Source organism: Rhea pennata, chromosome 3, assembly GCF_028389875.1.
Source record: "Rhea pennata isolate bPtePen1 chromosome 3, bPtePen1.pri, whole genome shotgun sequence".
NCBI lineage: Eukaryota > Metazoa > Chordata > Aves > Rheiformes > Rheidae > Rhea > Rhea pennata.
The window spans coordinates 114,506,507-114,526,101 of NC_084665.1; the positions used below are offsets into that span (position 1 = coordinate 114,506,507).

Consider the following 19,595-nt stretch of genomic DNA (forward strand, 5'->3'; position numbering starts at 1 on the left):
GGTGACTCCTGAATGCAGTCATTTTCGCAAAACAACTCTGAAATACAAATTTTAAAAAGTTCTTGTATGTATATGCAAGTACTTGTAAATTATTTTAAAATTGTCAGCTGAAGTACATGAGTTGACCTCTGCCTTTTATGTAAGAGAAGAACCTAGAGAATGATGAATAGAGCAGGCAAAGTTGACTAAAAATTCATTTACAGTATTTTAATACTGGACCAACTAAAATTGTTTCCACTTACTTAGTTCAGCATGTAACCAGATTTCCTTATAATGCATTATTGTCTCCTGAGAGCTGCTCAAATATGTCCTACTTTTGAGCCAGACTACATATCCATAATAACCCCCTGTTAAGACAGGTGTTTAATGTACCACTTGCAAAAACTTCCTGTGCATTTTAGTGGTAAAGAAATGTTTATATTTTAGACTTTTTGTTCAAATATTAATGTGAAAATACTGACATTCCTACTAGGCAAAAATTCTATTTTTTACTCAGCTTTCAGTACAATGGTAGAAATGAGAAACAGGAAACACTTTAATCCTACAGACTGTACCTCCTCCATTAAATACTGCATTTTCCAAATTCAGGTTGGTTGATCTATTTTTTGCCACAGCAAATCTAAATCTAGTTTTCCCAGTAAATATTTTCAGACTGGATGGAAACAAACTGCTTTTGAACTGCCTTTCTAAAATAACATTAATTAGCATATTCAGAGATTGTGGTGCTACAACACTTTTGGAGAGACTACACTCATTTCAACACCAAGAATATTTCGAGGGAAGGATTTACTATTGAATTATTAAGGACACTTCTCCCTTTCATAGAAATTTGAATATGAAGCTGAAATAAGAATAAAATGGTATTTTCATCATTTTGCAAAGCCAAGCACATCTATTAACTATGTAACTACTCCAGATGCAGAAATCAAAAAAAATGAATCAAGTACCTCAGTCATGCATGTCCTCACAGAGGAAATAAGAAAGATAACATGTGTAAAACTGAAATAGATTATGTTGTTCCTGCTTAAAATTTGTGACTTAGGGGCAACAGTAAGAGCTTTACCTAAGCCTTCACTCTAAATTTGGAGGGGGAATGTGCTGGACTAAACAACAGCCAGAGACCTTATTTACTGATTAATTGCTCAGAATTGATGCAAATATTTAAAGAGAATTGATTGCTGTGTGACTACATCTAAAGGATTTAGTTCTGTGCCTGAACTTGTTTCTAGGATGTCAATAAAATTTTGATCATTATCAGTAATGATGTTTTGGAAAACAAATCATCCTAGAAGCAGTAAGATTAAGTTAGTTCTGACATCAAGTAAGACTGAGAAGATTAGTTATTTAAGTCAAATATATTTTTAAGCATAATTGTGTTTCCATACAACTCAAATTTTGCCTGAAGATGTTATTATCACAAGCATTCAAAAGATGATTGTACTTTAAATCCAGAACAGGCACAGTCACTGTTACAAACTGTAATCACTAAAGTCACCAAGAATGGAATTGGAAAGGAAATGCCTCTAAGACAGGTTATCCTAAAATAACCTCACCTCTGGCTCTGAATCATCTGATACTGATTCAGAGGCTGAAGATCAGTCAGATCTATAACCTGTGCTGCCAAACAGTGCTGCCAGATTAATGCCTCCTCATAGCTCTGCAGCTGGCAATGGATGAGAAGACAGTGTGCTAAGACCTGAGGGCCAAAGGTCCTGAACAGGCTTGCATCCTAGTGAGTCTCACTGTTACAGAAAGCCTTGCGGACAGATGGCTGGGGCCCTTCAGCTGTGCAGGCTCCACACCTCCTGCACAGGTTCAGTAGGGGAAAATGAAAAAGCATCTTTTTACAATGCACAGATGTTTAAGAAAAATGCTGGATACATTCTATCTTTTCAAATATTCCAGAAGGTTCAGCCTTACCAAGAATATGAAAAACTATCAAGAAGCTGAATTACCTAACTTTTTGGGAAAAATCTGTAAGACAAGGTTGAAGAAGAGGACTCTATAAAGTCATCTTGCAGAGATCATCTGCAATCATTTCACTGGTGGGGGCGAAAGCAGCTACAATCTGTCTTTTCTCCTGAGCTGGCTCACACTGCTGGGAGTCTGCAGAAGGCCCATTGCTCTAAGTGTCTCTTCCCTGAGGGGACTAAAATCCTCTTCATCTAGTTTATATTACAGCTTTTGCTAATGACATTAGCAGAGATATTGCAGAGATTTCTGACTTTAAAGCCAAGTAAACCTGCTTCTGATAACCACAAGCAAGCAATAGGCAGAATTAAGTCCTTCTCCAGGAAGCATAAATACAGAATTAACACTTCTCTATATTGGGCTGCACAAAAGTTAAGGATTCTTCTGCCTCAGTGAGAAATATTGGTACTTTTATTACAAAACTTACTTTAGTCCTAGAGGAGTAACAGAATTAACTTCAATTTGAGGTCTCAGCACTTAATGCATAGCTTAGTATAAGAGAAGATTTTATATATTTATGTATCTCCCTTTTATCTTTAGTTGGTTATAGTTGTTATATTTTGCTAGCTACAGGAAAGAGGGACAGGTTTGCGCAGTGATGAATTAACAATACAGTGAATCATGATGTGCTGGAAAATACTTTATAGCCTCCGAGCAGTAACTTTTGAAACCTGTTAGCTAGGATAATTCAATATTGGGAGGCAGTCTGATGTACAAATTGTAGGCATGAGATCGATAAGAAAGCAATGACATTCCCAGAAGAAAGAGCTGCTTTTCAAATGTCGTTAGATCTTTAGGATTAAGATCACTATTTTAGAGTTTGCAAGAGATACAGGAATAGTAAAGAAAAGATTATACCCTGAGAAGTACTGCAGATTTGTTTACATTTCTCAAAGCATGTTTTATATTATTTCCTTTCAAATGCACACCACTGATCATCTTAACTTTGATTTGCTGTGCTTTGGAAACAATATTTGGGGTAAAAAACCTTTGCTAGTCCTGCATGGAATTATCGGATTAATGAAGAGCTAGCTTTTGGGCTGGAAAGCATTTCAGTCCAAAGCAGGATGCTTTCCATATAGGTGTGCATGATCTTGAATTTCTTAAATATGCATAGATTTAAATATCAGCATGTATTTTGTCTGAGCAGAGTGTAAGTCTGTGTTTGAACATGTCTACTCAAGAATTCTGGGCTTTGGTTGAAGAAAGAACATGCTAATGACTTCACTGCTATATCTACAATGTCATGTATTGTGATCTCTTTGACTTATCAGGACTCATTATTTTCTAAGCTTTCTAAGGTTTTAATTAGATACCTCAAGCTTGATTATTTACAGATTTGAAGCTCAGTTACTTTCTGATGAGATTCTACTGGTGGGTCTCCAACAGGGCTGCTATATTTAGCCTCTTTTCTGGTAATTTAAACATTCCTACGTTCTTCTGCTTTGGCCATGTCTGGATCACAGGAGTCAATACATCCCTCCATTTTTAGCAGCCAAATATTTTGTAGCAGAGCAAGTTGAGTTTTGGCTGTTTTGGGCTCTTAGGATATAAAGGCAGCATTAAGGATGTCATGATTTTCCGAGGCTGCATGCAGACCTAAAGGAAAAAGAAATGCTCTTTTATGGACTTTCATCTCCAAGATATGTTATATTCTGAGAAGGAAAAAACCTCTCCAGTGGTTCACTGACTAGAGATCCCCTTGTGGGGACTGTTTCTTAGTGGGCAATGGGGGAAGAAGGCAAAACTGTTACAAAACCAAGTTCAAAAGTACTCAGTACAAAACCAGGTTATGCAATACAAGCCCTGATGGTGTTGTGAGCTAATACGTGTGTTACCATCTCAGCTGTTCTGGTACATGACCAATGCCTCCTACCCGCCCCTAATTCCACCAGTAATAGCTCCTGCAAGGCTACAGTCCTGAGGTGGATCATTTGGCAAAACAAGCCTCTTTCCACTTGTCACTTCCCCACCGTGTCGATGACCTGAACTTTACAGTACTTGTGATGATGTCATAACCCCTCTGAGCATGACATCACCGCGTCACCTCTGATCAGCGGGGCTGCGGAAGGAAGAGAAGGGTGTTGTGTCACCAGGGCATTGAGTAGCACACCGGGGGCTGAAGGAGTTGGTAGCTAGCTATACTGCCAGGGAACTGGGACCATATGGCAAGTAACATCTGAAAGCTGAAGCTGGCAAAGGGCGAGGAGCTCAGACTGAGCAGACTTGACAGCTGCTACAGGCCATAAGCATCTGCTTAAATGCGACACTATCAAAACCGAGATGGTTTCATAAAGAATAACGTCACTCCTGTATTAAGAGGCTTTACTTGGGGTAAGGAGGCCATTCTTCCTTTTCTAAAGTTGTGTACTACTCAGATCTTCAAACACTGAAGACAGTGGAAACAGTCAATCCCAGGAACAGACACATAGCAAAATCAGCAGGACAGACAAAATTGGCAAAATGTTAAAAGAAAAAGGGGTCAAATGTTTTAGAAATCTGTGCAACCAAACAGCTTTTACTTCAGCTTTTTTACTTCACAGCTTACATCAAGTGAAGAACAAAAGGTATTAGACCATTCTACTTGAGGGGACAAAGAAAGGGAAATTTGACCCAGACAGAGGAATTCAGCAGATCATCAAATATACTCTATAGAAATGTTTACTGACTTGAATTAGGAGAACTATTCTTTTTTAGATGGTAGGACATGTAGTTAGGTAATTGCAAAATCAGAGCCTAATTGTTCTAAAGTTTACAGTGAAACGAAAATAGATCAACTTTTAATACCAGTTGAGCTACTCTGGGTTTCATGGGCTAACGCGAGGATATCAGCACCAAATTCTAAAGCCATCTATGCTTATGAATTCACTAGAGTCATCTTTTCTCTTTATTGAATCATTTTTATATGAGCAGTGTTCACGCATTAACAACTAAAATCATTCACAATCCAAGCACTGTGCGCCTGAGGATGAACTCCAGTTTTAGTTGGGAAAATGCCAGGCATTACTGATAATGAATTAAATAATTAACTTTTTGGTTTGAGTAGACATTTTGCTCACTGCAGAATACTTGCCAGAAAAATCTAGTGTCCTAGGTTAGAATCAAAGGGTTTCATTTTATTTTCTGTATGACTGTGTATACTGCTCTGGAGGTAGCTATGCCTGAGTTTTGATAAACTTTTCCCTTCTTTTTATTTTTTAACCTAGTTTTACTGTCAGAAAAGTACATAACTCAACTTTGTTATTACTTGCATTTTCATGATAACTATGAACCCACACCATAGACTCCACTGTACCAGAAATTGTACAAACAGAGTGAACAGGTAGACTACAAGTTCTTGGGACAAGAATCAAGAATTAGATGAGTGATAATGGTTGGGCACAAAGAGATCAGTGAATGAGTGCAAAGAAAAAAACTTTGATGACTGGATCTTTGGAAAGTTTGTGGACAGTTTTAGATTCAAACCTTAGGAAACAAGCCAGCATTGTCCAACACAATGCCTCCAGAAAGAAATCAGGCAAGGTGGGGAATATTACAGCAGCAAAACTGAACTAGTTCTGAACTTCATCATCATCGAGTGTTTTTGAGAAATGATACCACGGGCGACTGTTCTCTTGCAAAGACATGGCACACTTCATCACCACACAGTGAAGCGCTCTTAACCATCTAGTTTTGCAGGTAACTCCAAACTGTCCCTTAGGAATTGTGCCTGGCCGTGCTATCCTCCAAACTGTGCGTAGGCACTGCCGTGAGCCAAAACTGCAGCCAGGACTATGCTAAGACTTGGATGGCATGTCAGATTTTGTCCCAGTGCTTGGTACTCCAGCCAGATGTAGCTGTTGAGAGTAGTTATGAGCTAAAGCGCAGCACAGCACAGGGAATTCAGAACCCACTAGTAGAGAGATTTTTCTAAAGAAGTAATCTGAGGAGCACCACCTCTCTCTGTTGTCATCCTGTAAAAAAGAATAGAATATAAAAAAAGGATGAAAATAGTGTCCTGCTGTTAAGAGAAGCTTACAATTCTGGTGCTTGCATCTGGCATTCTTCACAGCATCTTATTTGTACTATAGCTATGCTTACGCTATAAAATACAAAAACATGATGTAGCACATGGAACCATAAAAAATGCAGTGTTATTTTGTGGTTTATTTTACGTCCAGAAGCAGATGTGTTGGACATGCTGAATAACTGAACAGAGAACTTTCTGAAGCTAAGAATCTAGTTTCTGGATTTCCTAAAGAAGCGGAGGTTAGGTGTTGTTGAGACTGTGGGAAGACAGTGGTTTTGATGAAGTTGCAGTGAGTACGTTTTTATTTAAGTATAGTAAAGACAGTAGTGGAATAGTGGATATTAGTGCAGTCCTGGACTGTTACAGCTGGAGGATTTATATGGATGCCCATTTACTAAGGGCATATAATACAGGATCTTATTCTACACTAATGCAGCAAAGCAAGCACTGGTCAGAATCCACAGCCAGTACAGGCAAAACTAACTGTATGTCAAGGTTAGCATTATTTACCAGTGCATCTCATAGCCTGGAATGACTGCCTGTTGACAAGAAATTAGATAAAATATGCCTGGGAAACGAAACTGCAAGTATTGCCAGTGATCTCTGGGCTTTGTTGCAGATTGTTTTCTCGTTGAGGTTAGGTGAACACCTTTGGTAGCTGTACCGTAGCGGAAACTATCTTCACTATTTTCTTTTTTTTTAAACTGAGATGAAATCTTTAGTGTAGCTTTGTTACTGTAAATACACGAGAAAAACAAACAGAAACTTGAGTTTGTGAAATTGCATCATGCCCAGCCAGCTAGCAGTTTTATTTTAGTTGTAAACTGTACAAAGATTAGCCCAATGCAGACACAGAGTTAACTGCAGGAAGAAAAACTGTCAGAGAAAAGAAGCTCAAAGGGTAACAGTTGGGTAAAGAAGTAGCAACTGCATAGACTTTTAAAATATAACTAAGAAGTTAACAGAAAATGGAAGAATTAATTGCTAACTACTCAGAAATGAATGCCTCTCAGGCTTCAACTGTGTGCATGTCTTGGGCACTAGCCTATGTCCCCAAAACAGCTCTGAAAACCTGTTCTTGAAGACAATCTGGCAGTCTCTAACTAATTTCTTTAACTATTTTTTCCTTATCCTCTTTTTTTCCTGCATATTCTGTCCTCTTTCTTCAGTGGCATTTTGTTTCCTGTCGATTTGTTTGGCACTTAACACAGCCCTCTTCTCCTTTCTGTAAACAGGCTTGAAGAGTGTAGGTCATTCTTCTATCAGTTTATTTTTTTCCCAGACATCCACTTCCCTAGTTAGTTGTGTAAGATACCCAGAGTAAAGGTATATTACAATATGATTTTAATGGAAGGGAAGGACTGATAGGTGGAAAACTTTTATTTCATAGCCTTTAATTACAATGATAAAACATGCAATATTCACAGTGCCTAGAGCATTATGTTTTTAACTCAGGGGCTTGACTTTAATTCTTGCCTCTTTCAAAGACTGCAAGTCCTTTAGGTAGAATGAGTCCCTCTCTCAGACTTTGATTTTCCAGTCCACAAATCCGAATAAAGATAGGTCCTTTGTTAAACGTTTCAAAATCTACTTAAAAGAGCTTGGGAGAAAGTAAAGGATATTTCTGCGATTATCATTTCAAGCTTGAAATTATGGTCTGGGTAAACCAACAAAAGATACTAGCCAAGGAACAGAAAAAAAGGGGGGGGGAGAGAAAATGTGCAACCCACCACACTGCACTTCCATTACGGAAGTTGTTTGACCCAACTGCCCTGGTTTCCCAGCCGCTGAAATACCGAAGTGAAAACCAAGACAAAGAATTGCCGCTTTCCCATTAAGGCTTTGTTTTGTGGCACGGCTAGCGCAGCTCCCTCTGATAGTTCACCCCTGAGTAACGATGCATGCGCTGCTTGTCAGGGGCTGCAGGGGCAGCGCCCGCACCAGCACCCGAGGGACGCTGGCCAAAGCGGCAGAGAAACGCTCCAGCCCTTCCTCATTTGCCCCTCCCGGTTACCCTCCCTGGGGCACGTTCCCGCTCAGGCCCCTTCCCCGCCGGCCCCAGCCCCGCCCGCTCGCGGCCGGCCCGCGACGGCGCTTCTCGCCTCAGCGCGCTGCCGCGCGGCGCTGGCCCGAGCGGCAGCCGCCTCCCCATTGGCCGCCGGGATCACCTCAGCGCGCCGCCTCCCGCGCTGAGTCACGGCGGCGGCGCCGCCCGCCCCGCCACGCGCGCCCCCTCGCGCGGGGGCTGGGGGGCACCAACGGCCGCTGCGGCGGAGCCGCCTCGTGGGGTCGGGGGGGAGGAGAGCTGCGGAGGGGAGCTCGTTTCATGGTTGCCCTCAGAGCCCCCTCCCAAGCGGAGGGAAGAGTTTCCACGCCAAGGGCTGTCTGCGGGGCGATGTGACGCAGCCCGAGTCACCCTCCCCGCCACCCCCCGCCGGGAGACGCTTCCCCGGCGGCAGCCGGCCGCGCCGCCCGGTCCCGTCCCGCGGTGGGGGCTGGGGGCTGGGGGCGAGCCCGCCTCGGCAGCGCCCCAGCCCGTCCCCGCCGCGCCGCCCCCTGGCCGCCTCCCCTGGTCCCTCCTCCGGGGCGGCCCCGGCCCGGCGGCGGGGCGCCTCGCCGTGCCCGCGGCGGGCGGCGCGCACAAAGGCGGCGGCGGCGGCGCGGCCAGAGGCGGCTTGGGCTGCGCCTGCGGCCCCAGCAGAGGTGCGTGACGGGGCCGCGGTACCGGCGGGGGTTCAGGGCTTGGGGAGGGCGACGCCGGGCTGCTTTCCGCGGCGTGCGGCAGGCCCGTCCCGCCGGGCTGTGTCAGCTGCCCGGGGCATCTTCTCGTCCTGGTGGGGCTGCGGCCTGAGCGGCTACGCCGTGCCCACCGCGCCCGCTCCCCGAGGGAGCGCGGTTTAGGAGCGAAGATCAACAGCGGCGCTGCTGGGTCCGTCTGGGGTTCGCAGCGTTTTGTTTGCCCGTGCTGCAGGGCGAGGAGGAGGGAAATCTGGTGCTTTCCTGGCTCGTATTCAGAGCGGGGCAGAGGCGCCGGGCAGCCGCGGGGAGGTGGCGGGGATGGGGTCTGCGCCCTGCTCCGCGCTCCCCTGCGCAGTCCGAGGCCCCTCTGCGGCCCGGCTGAACGCTAGCGATCGGATTTTGCCTCCCCTAGGCCGGTGACTGGTGATGCAAATTGCTGAGTTAGGACCACTTGCTCAGTAACGCGTTTCCCGAGGTGGGATAACGAAAGCAGTAATGCTCCAGAAATATTTAATGACATAGCAGATCCAGGCTGGCAGTAGTGGGATTTCTACGTGTAAAATTGGACTTCCAGATATTTTGGTCTCGTGAAATTCTCTCTCTTTTTTTTTTTTTTTTTTTTTTTTTTTTTTTTTTGGAAAACAATTGCCAGTTGTTTTATTGATTAGCCTTATCTTCTCTAAGAGATTTTTGAATTATTTTTCAGATACTTTAAGATTTTGTAGGAAGATAATTAAGACCATTTACTTTTTAAGATTTCCTGTAAAAGGCAATGTATTTTGTAGAGAGTGGGAAGGGGACAAAGCTATGCAATATTTTTGTTATCTCTGTCAAAAAGAGGAATGTATTTTATGATTGTGTAGTGGCCTCTACAAATAGTAGGATCTCAGTCATGATGATGTAGACTAACTTGCATATCATTTTTCCGTTCACATATATATTCATCAACCTCAATAGACCTGTTAACCTCTGATCTGGTTCACAGCCTGGAATGATTTTTGGGGTGGTTTGTTTGTTTTCTTGTGTAGTTTTATCTGTCATGACTGTCCCAGGAAGCAAACACTGGCAAATGTTTTGTTTGTCTAGCTAGAGTTTTGCTCTCGCTTATGTATCCAATTGGAATTCAGATGGATATGTTCCTGTTACAGTAAAATGGGCCTAATTCCCAGAAAATAACCTAAGAAAAAGGTGTGGAGAAGGTGAAAGAGATAAAATGGAAAAGAACCAATACAATTATGTTGTGATTTTAGGTGTGAAGCCCTGAAAATGGTATCTAACAGTTGTAGATACTTTGTGCTTCTCCAGTAGCTGTATTTCACGAATGCAGAGTAAAGATTACCTGATAACATCTACTTATCTGACTCAGTGTGGACTGTTCGTAAGGATGTTGGGCAAGATTTAGGCTTTGGCCCTTTTCCTATAGATAAGCGGATGTTCACATGTATGTATCTAATATCTCTGGATGAACACACATATACTCAGCAATGATAAAACCCACTCCAAATATAGTAAAAGCCTACTTTAAAATCTGAAAATGCAGAAAACATAGAGTTAAAATCTAAAGAAGAAATTTATTTTCATCTTTCTTGGATGCCAAGTCACACAGAAGTATCAGCATAGAGTTGAACTACTGTTGTGCTTCCACTCTAATTTATATTCCTTCTCTGACATCAGGACAGTAGCATAGGGCAGCACAGAACATGACCTGCAATATATTCTCCAGTTATTTCAGAAGTTCCAAGATTTCAAGCATCTTTTTTTTTTTTTTTTTTTTTTTATGTTTGTGTGGTATCAGTTCAAAGGAATGTCAGTCCTTGTATGCTTTCCCTCAAAGCACCTCTGTGAGAAGGGAAGTGGTGTACATCTGGGAAGCTCCTGAGGCACAGAGACCAAGGGAAACGTGGAAGGTCTCTCAGGAGTTCCCTGGGAAAGGAGATGAACCTTGAGATGTGATTTCATGATTGCTTGAAATGCCGAAAGAGATGTCCTTGGTCCTTCACCAACAACATTTTCTAACTGCCTCTCTTGAGTAAATACTAGCAGTTGTATGGCTAACAGTCAGATCAGCTCACTGATCCAACTGAAAACTGCTTTTTGCATGTCTGATTTTTGTGGTTTTAGTTTTCAGTTGGACCTGTGAACACTTGAAATGTGTCTGCATGAACCCAGTAGTGTTACAAGGGGATAATTTGAGATGGTTGGGAATGAATGGTTGAGAGGTTGTTATGACACCATGAACTTAGATAGACCTAAACTGACTGTGGAAGAGTACGTTTGGACTCTTCAATGCCAGTCAGATATCCTGATCATAGTACTACAGGCCAGTCTTCTCTTCTTTGAAACATAAGACTTCATTACTAGCAAGTTTTGAGTCTTCAATTTGAATCTGATTTCAGCTGCTGTCAAGAAAATATCCTTAATGAGAACTTTGTGAGGAAATGGACCAAGTAGTATTTCATGTATTTAAAAGATATTGATGGGAGCTACTGTTTTACCAGTGCTCGACTGAATTGTTACCTGAGAGTCATAGCCCATATCTGTGTGGTCTGTAAGTGAGTGTGTGAAAGGGTAAGGGAGTGTCAGTGATGAATGGGTTCTGAGAGGTATTGGCAACTTGAAAGAAAATAGGATTGACATTTGATCCATTTGATTTTCTAAAGAAGGCCAAGTTTTTGGCACTGGCCTTGGCTAAAGGGAATAGGAGTCAAATAACTCCTAACAGAATTAAGTAGTCCCAACCTAAAATATTTATGTAGGTATGCCTGGCAGGAAGCAAAATGCTTTTTTTCTTTCTTTTTTTTTTTTTTTTTTTTTTTTTTTTTTTTTCCTGGTGTTGAGCCAGCCAATGATGCATCATTGCATTCTGATTTGGGATGCAAAATGAGTTGCACTTGTTTCCCAGTTGACCAGGAGTATTTGTCAAATCACCTGCAGGAGTGTGGTCTATCTCATACCACTGTGACTATGTTGAGGTCTGGAAAAAATGTGCTTGTAACAAGGTTTGGTCTAGAGTTTGCCATTCTATTTACCAAACAGCCAGATTCACACTACTCGACACAGTGTTCTGGAGTTCTCCCCTTACAACTTCCCAAAATCGGAGACGTGGCTGTGTATGGCTGTCTTCTAGCTTATGTGTCCAGGTTTCTTTTCCCAGGAAAATAATGTACAGGCAGAATGCTTGTCATGTCTCACTCCAATGTGCTTGGCATGCTGCAGTTCAGATATAGCCAGACTGATAGAGTTCACTGGAAACCAGTAGGACTTGGGCGGTTAAACTCCCTCTATATTTAAGCTGTAGTGCCTTGACCAAGATCATGTGGAAACGCTGTAGCAACTAGGAACATAAACCAATGTCTTCTGAAGTCCTAGCGTAGTGCCTTTGTTGCTCCTCAGGAGAGAGATCAAAGGTTTGATTTTTGCTCTGGAGGTGCATGAGAACTGACTTTGGGGTTCTGATCAGGAACTCACTCAGAGAACTGTGGAGGGGGGTTCATGGCAATGACCCTGCGCTGAGCTGATCTAGGAACTAACAAACATATAAAGACTTCAGAAGTTGCTAATGATTTTTAGTGTCCAGCCTGAAAAGAATTGAAAAGTTAAGAGGTTTGAATGAGCCAGTCACACAGCATTAGTGACTTCATAAAATATTAACCACTTAATAATAAGTAGAAGTACCTCTGTTAAAAAATACAAACCAGTAATTTTTCATGAGCTTTTGTGGTTAACAAATAATCGTTACTGTAGTTGCTGTGCAGACATGCAACATTAATCTTAATTTGAAAATACCCATCTAGGGAATCTTCATCTGAAATATTTCCTTCTCTCCCCTATGTTTTTGTCATAAATCTTTCTAAAAAGTAAGCTCCAATAATGTTTTTCAAGGCAAAGAATAAGTTAATAGAAGAATGACATTAATTACTATAGAGGGAGTTGGTATTTAATAATGCAAATAAAATTGTATTTTTCTGACTCTGGGGCAATTCGTGTTTGATACATAATAAAACAGTAGCGGTAAAGTATACTCTAAGACTTTTGAAATGCCATCAGTTACTTTCTTGCGAATTAGAAATAATTCACTTGAAGGGGCCAAAATCTAATCTCCAGGTGTAGTATGGGCTCCCTCAAGCTTTGCATCTTCAAAACAGAAGCCAGGGGCAGATTTGGATACCAAATGGATCAGTTTTGTGAAATTGCTGTAGTTCCAATGTCAGCAGCAGAGCTGCAATGATTTATTATAACAGAACACTAGCCTGTCAGATTTTGGCTCTGTTCCACAATTTCACAAGTTTTATGGGAAAACTCTTATGAAAGCCTGTTTGATTTGTGCTTATGCCTGTCATTTCATGTCATGGACCAGGGTCTCATCATGATGTCAAGTATTCAAACATAATCAAAAGCCACGTCTGTACGTATTGTTTTTCTTTGTGCTAAGCATATTTGGTTTGTGTTATGTTTACCATTGCTGCAAATCTTACCCTGGTGTCCTGAAAAACTGATATAACACAGATATAACTATACAACTCTAGAAATAGGGCTGGAAGGGACATAAATCTATGTTGATAAACTAAACAGTACCAAAATTCATTCTTTGGGGCTGAGACCAGCTAGTGCAATCTGTTCACATCTATTCTTTAAAGCTCCCTAAGCCTTAAGAAGAAGGTGATTATATTCAGAGTGGCCATGGGAATTATCCCTAGCTGATCTTCACTTATGAGCTGTTCCTGGGAATTGCTTGGGAGAGTGCTAGTTGGCCTGTGCTAAAAATGCACCAGAAACAGAATTGGCAGTTTAAATAGACTCAGTATAGATGATCAGATTCTAACAGATGTATCTCTGATGTGATATGGTTTAATTCAGTGCTTTGGATATAGACAAAATGATCATCTCTGTAAGAATCACTTGTTCCTAAACTGTTCTCAACTCATGTCCTGCTCTTTGAATTTTCTGCATGTAAGATTTTACACCCTCCAGAGGAGGTCTTTTCCTGTTTTCAGTTGCCCTTGCAGTGTGGTACCTAAATCATGGCTTTTCAAAAACTGTCTGTGTTTGGAGTGTGTTGAATGAGACTTCTATCTCTAATTAACTCAGATGTTTTTTGATATCTAACCAGTTATTCATTGTATTATAGAACCTAAAAAGACACTAGGTTTTGCTGAAGCAAAAGAGGTCTTCAGCTCTCACAACTTCAGTATTTTATCATACCAAGTATAATAAATAAGGATGAAACAAGGCAGAGCTTGGATGTAAAAGGGGGCCAGGAAGAATATAATTACCAACTTTTCCAGTGGATGATGATTTAACAAGGCAATTTAAACTTATTGTGGCATGCAGTGGAGTGGGACTTCAGGAGGGACTTACAGAATTAATTGTTTGGTCAATCTAAGATATGTTAATTAATTAGATAAGTATTAAGGTAACATCTAGATATTTATATTTTTACCTGTTTTTCAACCAGATGATCAGTTCTGAAAGATGATGCTTGTCTTTAACAGTAAAAGGAGCTGCAAATTTTCAGAGCCTCCTGGCAAGGGATGCCAGTTAATCTGACATAAAAAATGATCCTAGAATATACTTCTAATTTCTTAATAGATGCATAATGCAGGGCTGTTGCCAAAACAAAATATCAGCCATTTAAGAGTTCTGACTGAAGCAGTACAGATCGTTCTCACTTGCTGTAAGCTTAGAACAAAAGGATTCTGAATTCTCTCAGCAGCAAAAAATACTCTATGCTGTGTCCAATAGGGAAGCTTGCCTCTATGGTGTGAGAAGATGACTTTTACTAAATTCAGTTTAATTAACAAACAGGTATTAGAGGTTTAACTCATTACTTAAACCCATGTTTACTGCTGAAGTTCTGCCATGTGGTCAGTAAGTGAAAGACTTCTTGGAGCAGCCAGAAAAAATGTTGCTCCAAACCACATACAATCTCTCTGAGGTTTAAGGAACATTGGTTTCCTGGAGTACTGACATAGTATGGAACTGACTCTAGGGTCAGAGTGTAAACTTAAAAACCTTAGACTCCAAACAAGCTCAGCTTTAGTTGGAATGCCCTTTCAAACTTAGGAAGAAGGGTCCACATGCATCAGAGTTCAATTTCTGAACATTCTGAATCTCTTGCTTTGTTACTACAGTGTCTTTTCTTCCTTACAGTTGAAATATAAAAACATTTTTGTCTGGTTTCCTGAGATTTTTTTTTTTTAAACCATTTCTGTGTCTGTCAGTCTGTTTTTTAATTCCCTAGTGATTTTATTCCACAGGCCAGGTTTGGCCCAATTTGAAAGAAGTGTCCATTACCAGTTGGCAGTTTGAATATGGCCTTTTCTTTTAGGACATAAGAGACTTTCACTGTATGGATGCCAGCTGTGCTGTGCCAGTTGGTCTCAGAGCTTGAGAACGATGCCTAGCCCTTTTAATTTACTAGTATGAAAGTAATCGTAGTGTCCTATGTGAAGGCGGGCAGTATGGCTAACACTTGTGAACAAGAACAGTTGTAAAATTCTGTGTTCAGGGATTTAAGAGCTCTCCTGGTATGTTGAGAGGATACATGAATCTTCATATCTGTGATCATTTTTCATCACCATCACAAACTATGGGGCGAGTGTACTGTCTTGGCAAGTCTTTCCCCTCCAAGGAAAAGAAAGTTGTTGCACCTACCAAGCATTAACTGGCGTGAACTACAATATGTAATTTTGAGACTAATTATAGCCTTTTTAAAATTTAATCTTAGCTCAGTAAGAAATTTGTTTTTTTATTATACTTTAGGTTAGAAAAATCACAAATAGAACTATTTTTCAAAACCAGAAAGATAATTTTAAAACTTTACTTGTATCTGTCACCTTTGAGGCTCATTTCTGAACTTAGTTCCATACATGTATGCTGTCTGCTTTTTAAGGAGCTCAGATAAAGACCACCAAGATAATTAGGGGCTTATAACTTAGGACTTACAAGTTATAAGGAGAGGCTGGGAGGAGAACTAGCTCTTCAATCTTAAGGGTCTTCAGCTACTGAATTGGGGGAGTGTAGCAGAAATGGAGCCAAACTCTTTCTTCCATAGAGGTGCGGTGACAGGGCAAAAGGTAATAGGCACAAGTTGCAAGAAGGGAAATTCTAGTTAGATATTAGGAAGAAAATTTTCACTGTGAGGATGGTCAAACATTAGAACAAATTCTCAGGAAATCTGAGAAATCTCTATCTTTGAAGATACTCAGAACTCAGCTAGACAAGGTCCTGGGCAAGCTGGTCTAAGTTGGCCCTGCTTTGAGCAGACTTTTGGCCAGATGGTTTATTCCAATCTAAGTTATTTTTAGGGTGATTAGGGTGTGTAATAGGTTTGAAGTGCAGTTTTCTATGAAACTATGGGGAGAGTATCATCACTTTTCAGATGCATTGTATCATAAAGTCCCCCAAAATTTAAATCATTCTTCCTTTAGAACATGAATTGTGTCTTGATGGTAGTGTACCCCAACAGAAGCAGAGAAGAAAACAATGCACTAGTCCATCCCAGAAGGTGATCGTTAATTGATTAGAAAAATTGTGCACGAAGAAGCAAGCCTTAATTATGACATTTTCTAACTTTTCAGTGTTTGGCTGCAGTGCTTTTACTGTATTCCTTTAATAGTTTTGTGTTTCTAATTATAAATCCCTGTTAAAAATTAGAGCTGTTTTTATAGTGCCTCATGGTTGCATGGTTTTGTTGTTTATGGAAGAACACAGTTGAAAAAGAGTCTGTAGTGTAGCGGATGATACTGGTTAATACATGCCGTGCAGCTTAGTGCAGTGACTGTCTCTCAGACTCTGATCTCAGTTCTGTTACCATCATCATCAAGTTTTATTATTGACTGCCCTGGGAGTATCCCTTTTACTGCTGCTGGTTTCCCATTGTCCAGGTGGTGCAGTACAGCTCAGCAGAGAGCTTTGTTTATGTAAGGGATATGCTTTACACTGAGTGAAGACAAAGAAATTCTCTGAAATGAGTGTATTAATATCTGCAAGAGGTGTGGAACAGTAATGAAAACAGTAGGTATTGAAAGTCCTTAAAATCTAGTGTTCAGTAAAGCACCCTCTTAAATACGTTCATACTTTGAGAGCACTTCAGGATTTTTTTGAATTTTAAAATATGTCTAAGTATGCATGCTGTCCTGTGTAGGGGACTAAGTGTATTAACAGAGCCTAAACAGGAAGTGTATTAACAGAAACTAAGTGTTAGAATGCTAAGTAAATCCAGGAGCAGGGGAAATAGAGCTAATCAACCAATCACTTCAACCATCAATCTCTGCCTAATTTTAAATAAACCTTCTGACACTGAAAATCTGTTTTAAAAGAATAGTAGAGTTGCATTAGGAAGCACTTCAAAGCTAGGAATTTTTGGAGTGAAGGTTGCTTGTCAAACCTTAATGCATATCTATCATACAAATGCGTTATGACAATCTTTTACCAAGAGAACTTCCTGTAAAGTAGGAGAATAGTCTTTGACTTTAATATAGTGGAAATTTAGATCTACCATTCATTTGCTTGGCCCTTAAAAGCCCTTAGAATACTATAAGAGAAGTGTTTTCAGTGTTGAGAGCACAATACGTGATAGAAGGAAAGACGTTATTTTGGAAGTAATGCTTTTCTATTCAAAGATAATTGGAAACACATTTATGAGCTGCAGAGTCTGAAAGTCTGACAATGGTTTTGAATGCAGCTAATTTTATGACCTTTTGAAACTTGTCATAATTCTCCGAGTAACAAAGTCTCTTTTGTTATTGCCTTCTAGTAGCTCTGTTCAAACATGTCAGCTGTAAATAAATTAGATGAGATATCTCAATTCTAAGTTATGTTATTAATTTGTGAAATAAGAGGATAAATGACTCCTGGAATCTAAAATGTCTTGGTCACCAGACCAAGTTTCTGGTCGAGTCTCTACAATGAGTCTCTGTGTCTGTACAATATAAAGTAGTGATCAAAAACTTGTTTGTTTTCTCTTTCTTTTCAGGTCCAAACCATGAATTACGTTGGACAGTTAGCAGGGCAAGTGTTTGTAACGGTGAAGGAGCTCTATAAGGGACTAAACCCTGCCACATTATCAGGTTGTATAGATATAATTGTTGTACGTCAGCCAGATGGAAATCTTCAGTGTTCTCCTTTCCATGTTCGTTTTGGGAAAATGGGAGTTCTGCGTTCTAGGGAGAAAGTGGTAAGAAAATCAAAACTTTTGTTTTGTTTTCTCTGTGGGTCAACTCTAACAGCATGAAAATTACTGAATATTTTGCAGTATGTTAGGGTTTTCTTTAGACACTCTTTACAAAAAGCTCAAATAGAGGCAAGGTTCAGTTAAATTGGTTACTGCTGATAATTGCATTTCAAAGCATAAATTTGTAAAACATTGACTTTATTAGCAACAAAACAAACCGTTAATTTTATAACATTTATTTTTAAGAAGAAAATTTTGAATGAGCTAATTTGCGATTATCCTAGATTTTGTTAGTGGCTAGGTACTAAGACCCGTTTGTTTAACATGTTTATTAATGGTTACAAAAAGGGAGTTAATAATGAAGTAGTATTTTCAGATAACAAATGTTTAGGTTAACTAAAGCTAGAAAAGGCAGTGAGGAACTTTAGGGAAACGTAACCAAGTTTAATGGCTTAGCAATATGTTATGAGAAGTTACCAGTGACTAATACAGGACAGATTATTTTAGGATATAATATGTAACTACACATAGTCTAGATTCTAGTGTAGCTGTAATTGTTCAGCAGAAGCACATGGGTATTATTATGGACCTTGTTCAATTCTTATCTGAATTGGAAAGGAATACCAATGTTTAGGAGGAGTTAAAGTTGAAAATATTACCATGCCTGTAGTACATCCTATAGATATGTATATCCTATAATATGCATGCAGAAATACCAGAAATATGTAGAGTTGTCTTAATCTCAAAAAAATACAGTGAAAATGGAACTGATGACAAAAATGATTAGTAGCAAAGACAGAACTCTTTATGAGAAGAAATGGAAATGGCTGAAGCTGTGTAGAGTTGAGGTAAATATGCAAAGAAATAGACATCAATTGTATAAAGACTGTAAATTAAGTTTTCTTATTTATGCTTCTCAGAGTAATAAGAGAGGTCTGTTTAATGAATTTGAAAGTCAACGTACTAAGAATTTGCATGAAGGGGTACTTTTCACACAGTGCACAATTAGGTTATGAATTAAAAGAAACCAAAGATTTATGAGGTTAATGAAGCATCTAGAATTACATTTTGAAAGATAGAGGTGTGGCTGTACCTTGCTAACTGAAGGAGCACCCAGGAATGAGCTGAACCAGTTAGGAAAACATTCTGAGAATGTGTAGGCTTGTGAGGAAGTGGGTAAATGAAAAAAAGAAAGGAGTTTGATACTTAGTGTTTGTTGTAAGGTATCTTCCTGTTTCCTGAGAAGTGTTTGGCTAGTGACAGGATAGCTGAACTGGAACTGTGTACCTAAAATAACTTTGTTTTCATTTAAGAATATATTTATTTTTTCAAGGTTGACATAGAAATTAATGGAGAAGCTGTAGATCTGCACATGAAACTAGGAGACAATGGAGAAGCCTTTTTTGTACAGGAGATGGATAATGATCAGGTAAGAACCAAAAATAATTTTAGTTTGTTAAAAATATGGTGCCTACTCTTCCAATTTAGTTTTCAATTTAGGAATTTTGTTGAAAAGTATAACTTTATCAGGTTTATAATTGCAAAAGTTTCTGGACATTTTTCTTCTATGGAAATTTGACAATTAGCAATTATTATATTTTGAGTCACTGAGATTGGAAAAAAGTCATCATAAACTCTGGTTTATTTTTTAGTTAATGTGCATGCCTGTATGTGAGCAGAGATAATATGTGCATAGTTTGC

The 19,595-nt window shown here is 39.9% G+C and overlaps 1 protein-coding gene across 2 annotated transcripts in view; it reads left to right on the forward strand.

Moving 5' to 3' along the window:
- Window positions 1–8,642: 8,642 nt before the first annotated feature.
- The window catches only part of LPIN1 (lipin 1), a 52,295-nt gene continuing 41,342 nt past the window's right edge, over window positions 8,643–19,595 (forward strand). For both annotated transcript variants that reach the window (XM_062573085.1, XM_062573086.1), the window contains exons 1-3: window positions 8,643–8,683; window positions 17,697–17,897; window positions 19,228–19,323. In XM_062573085.1, the coding sequence (XP_062429069.1) occupies window positions 17,706–17,897; window positions 19,228–19,323 (288 nt within the window). In that variant the 5' untranslated portion in view covers window positions 8,643–8,683; window positions 17,697–17,705. The remainder of the gene's footprint in view (window positions 8,684–17,696; window positions 17,898–19,227; window positions 19,324–19,595) is intronic.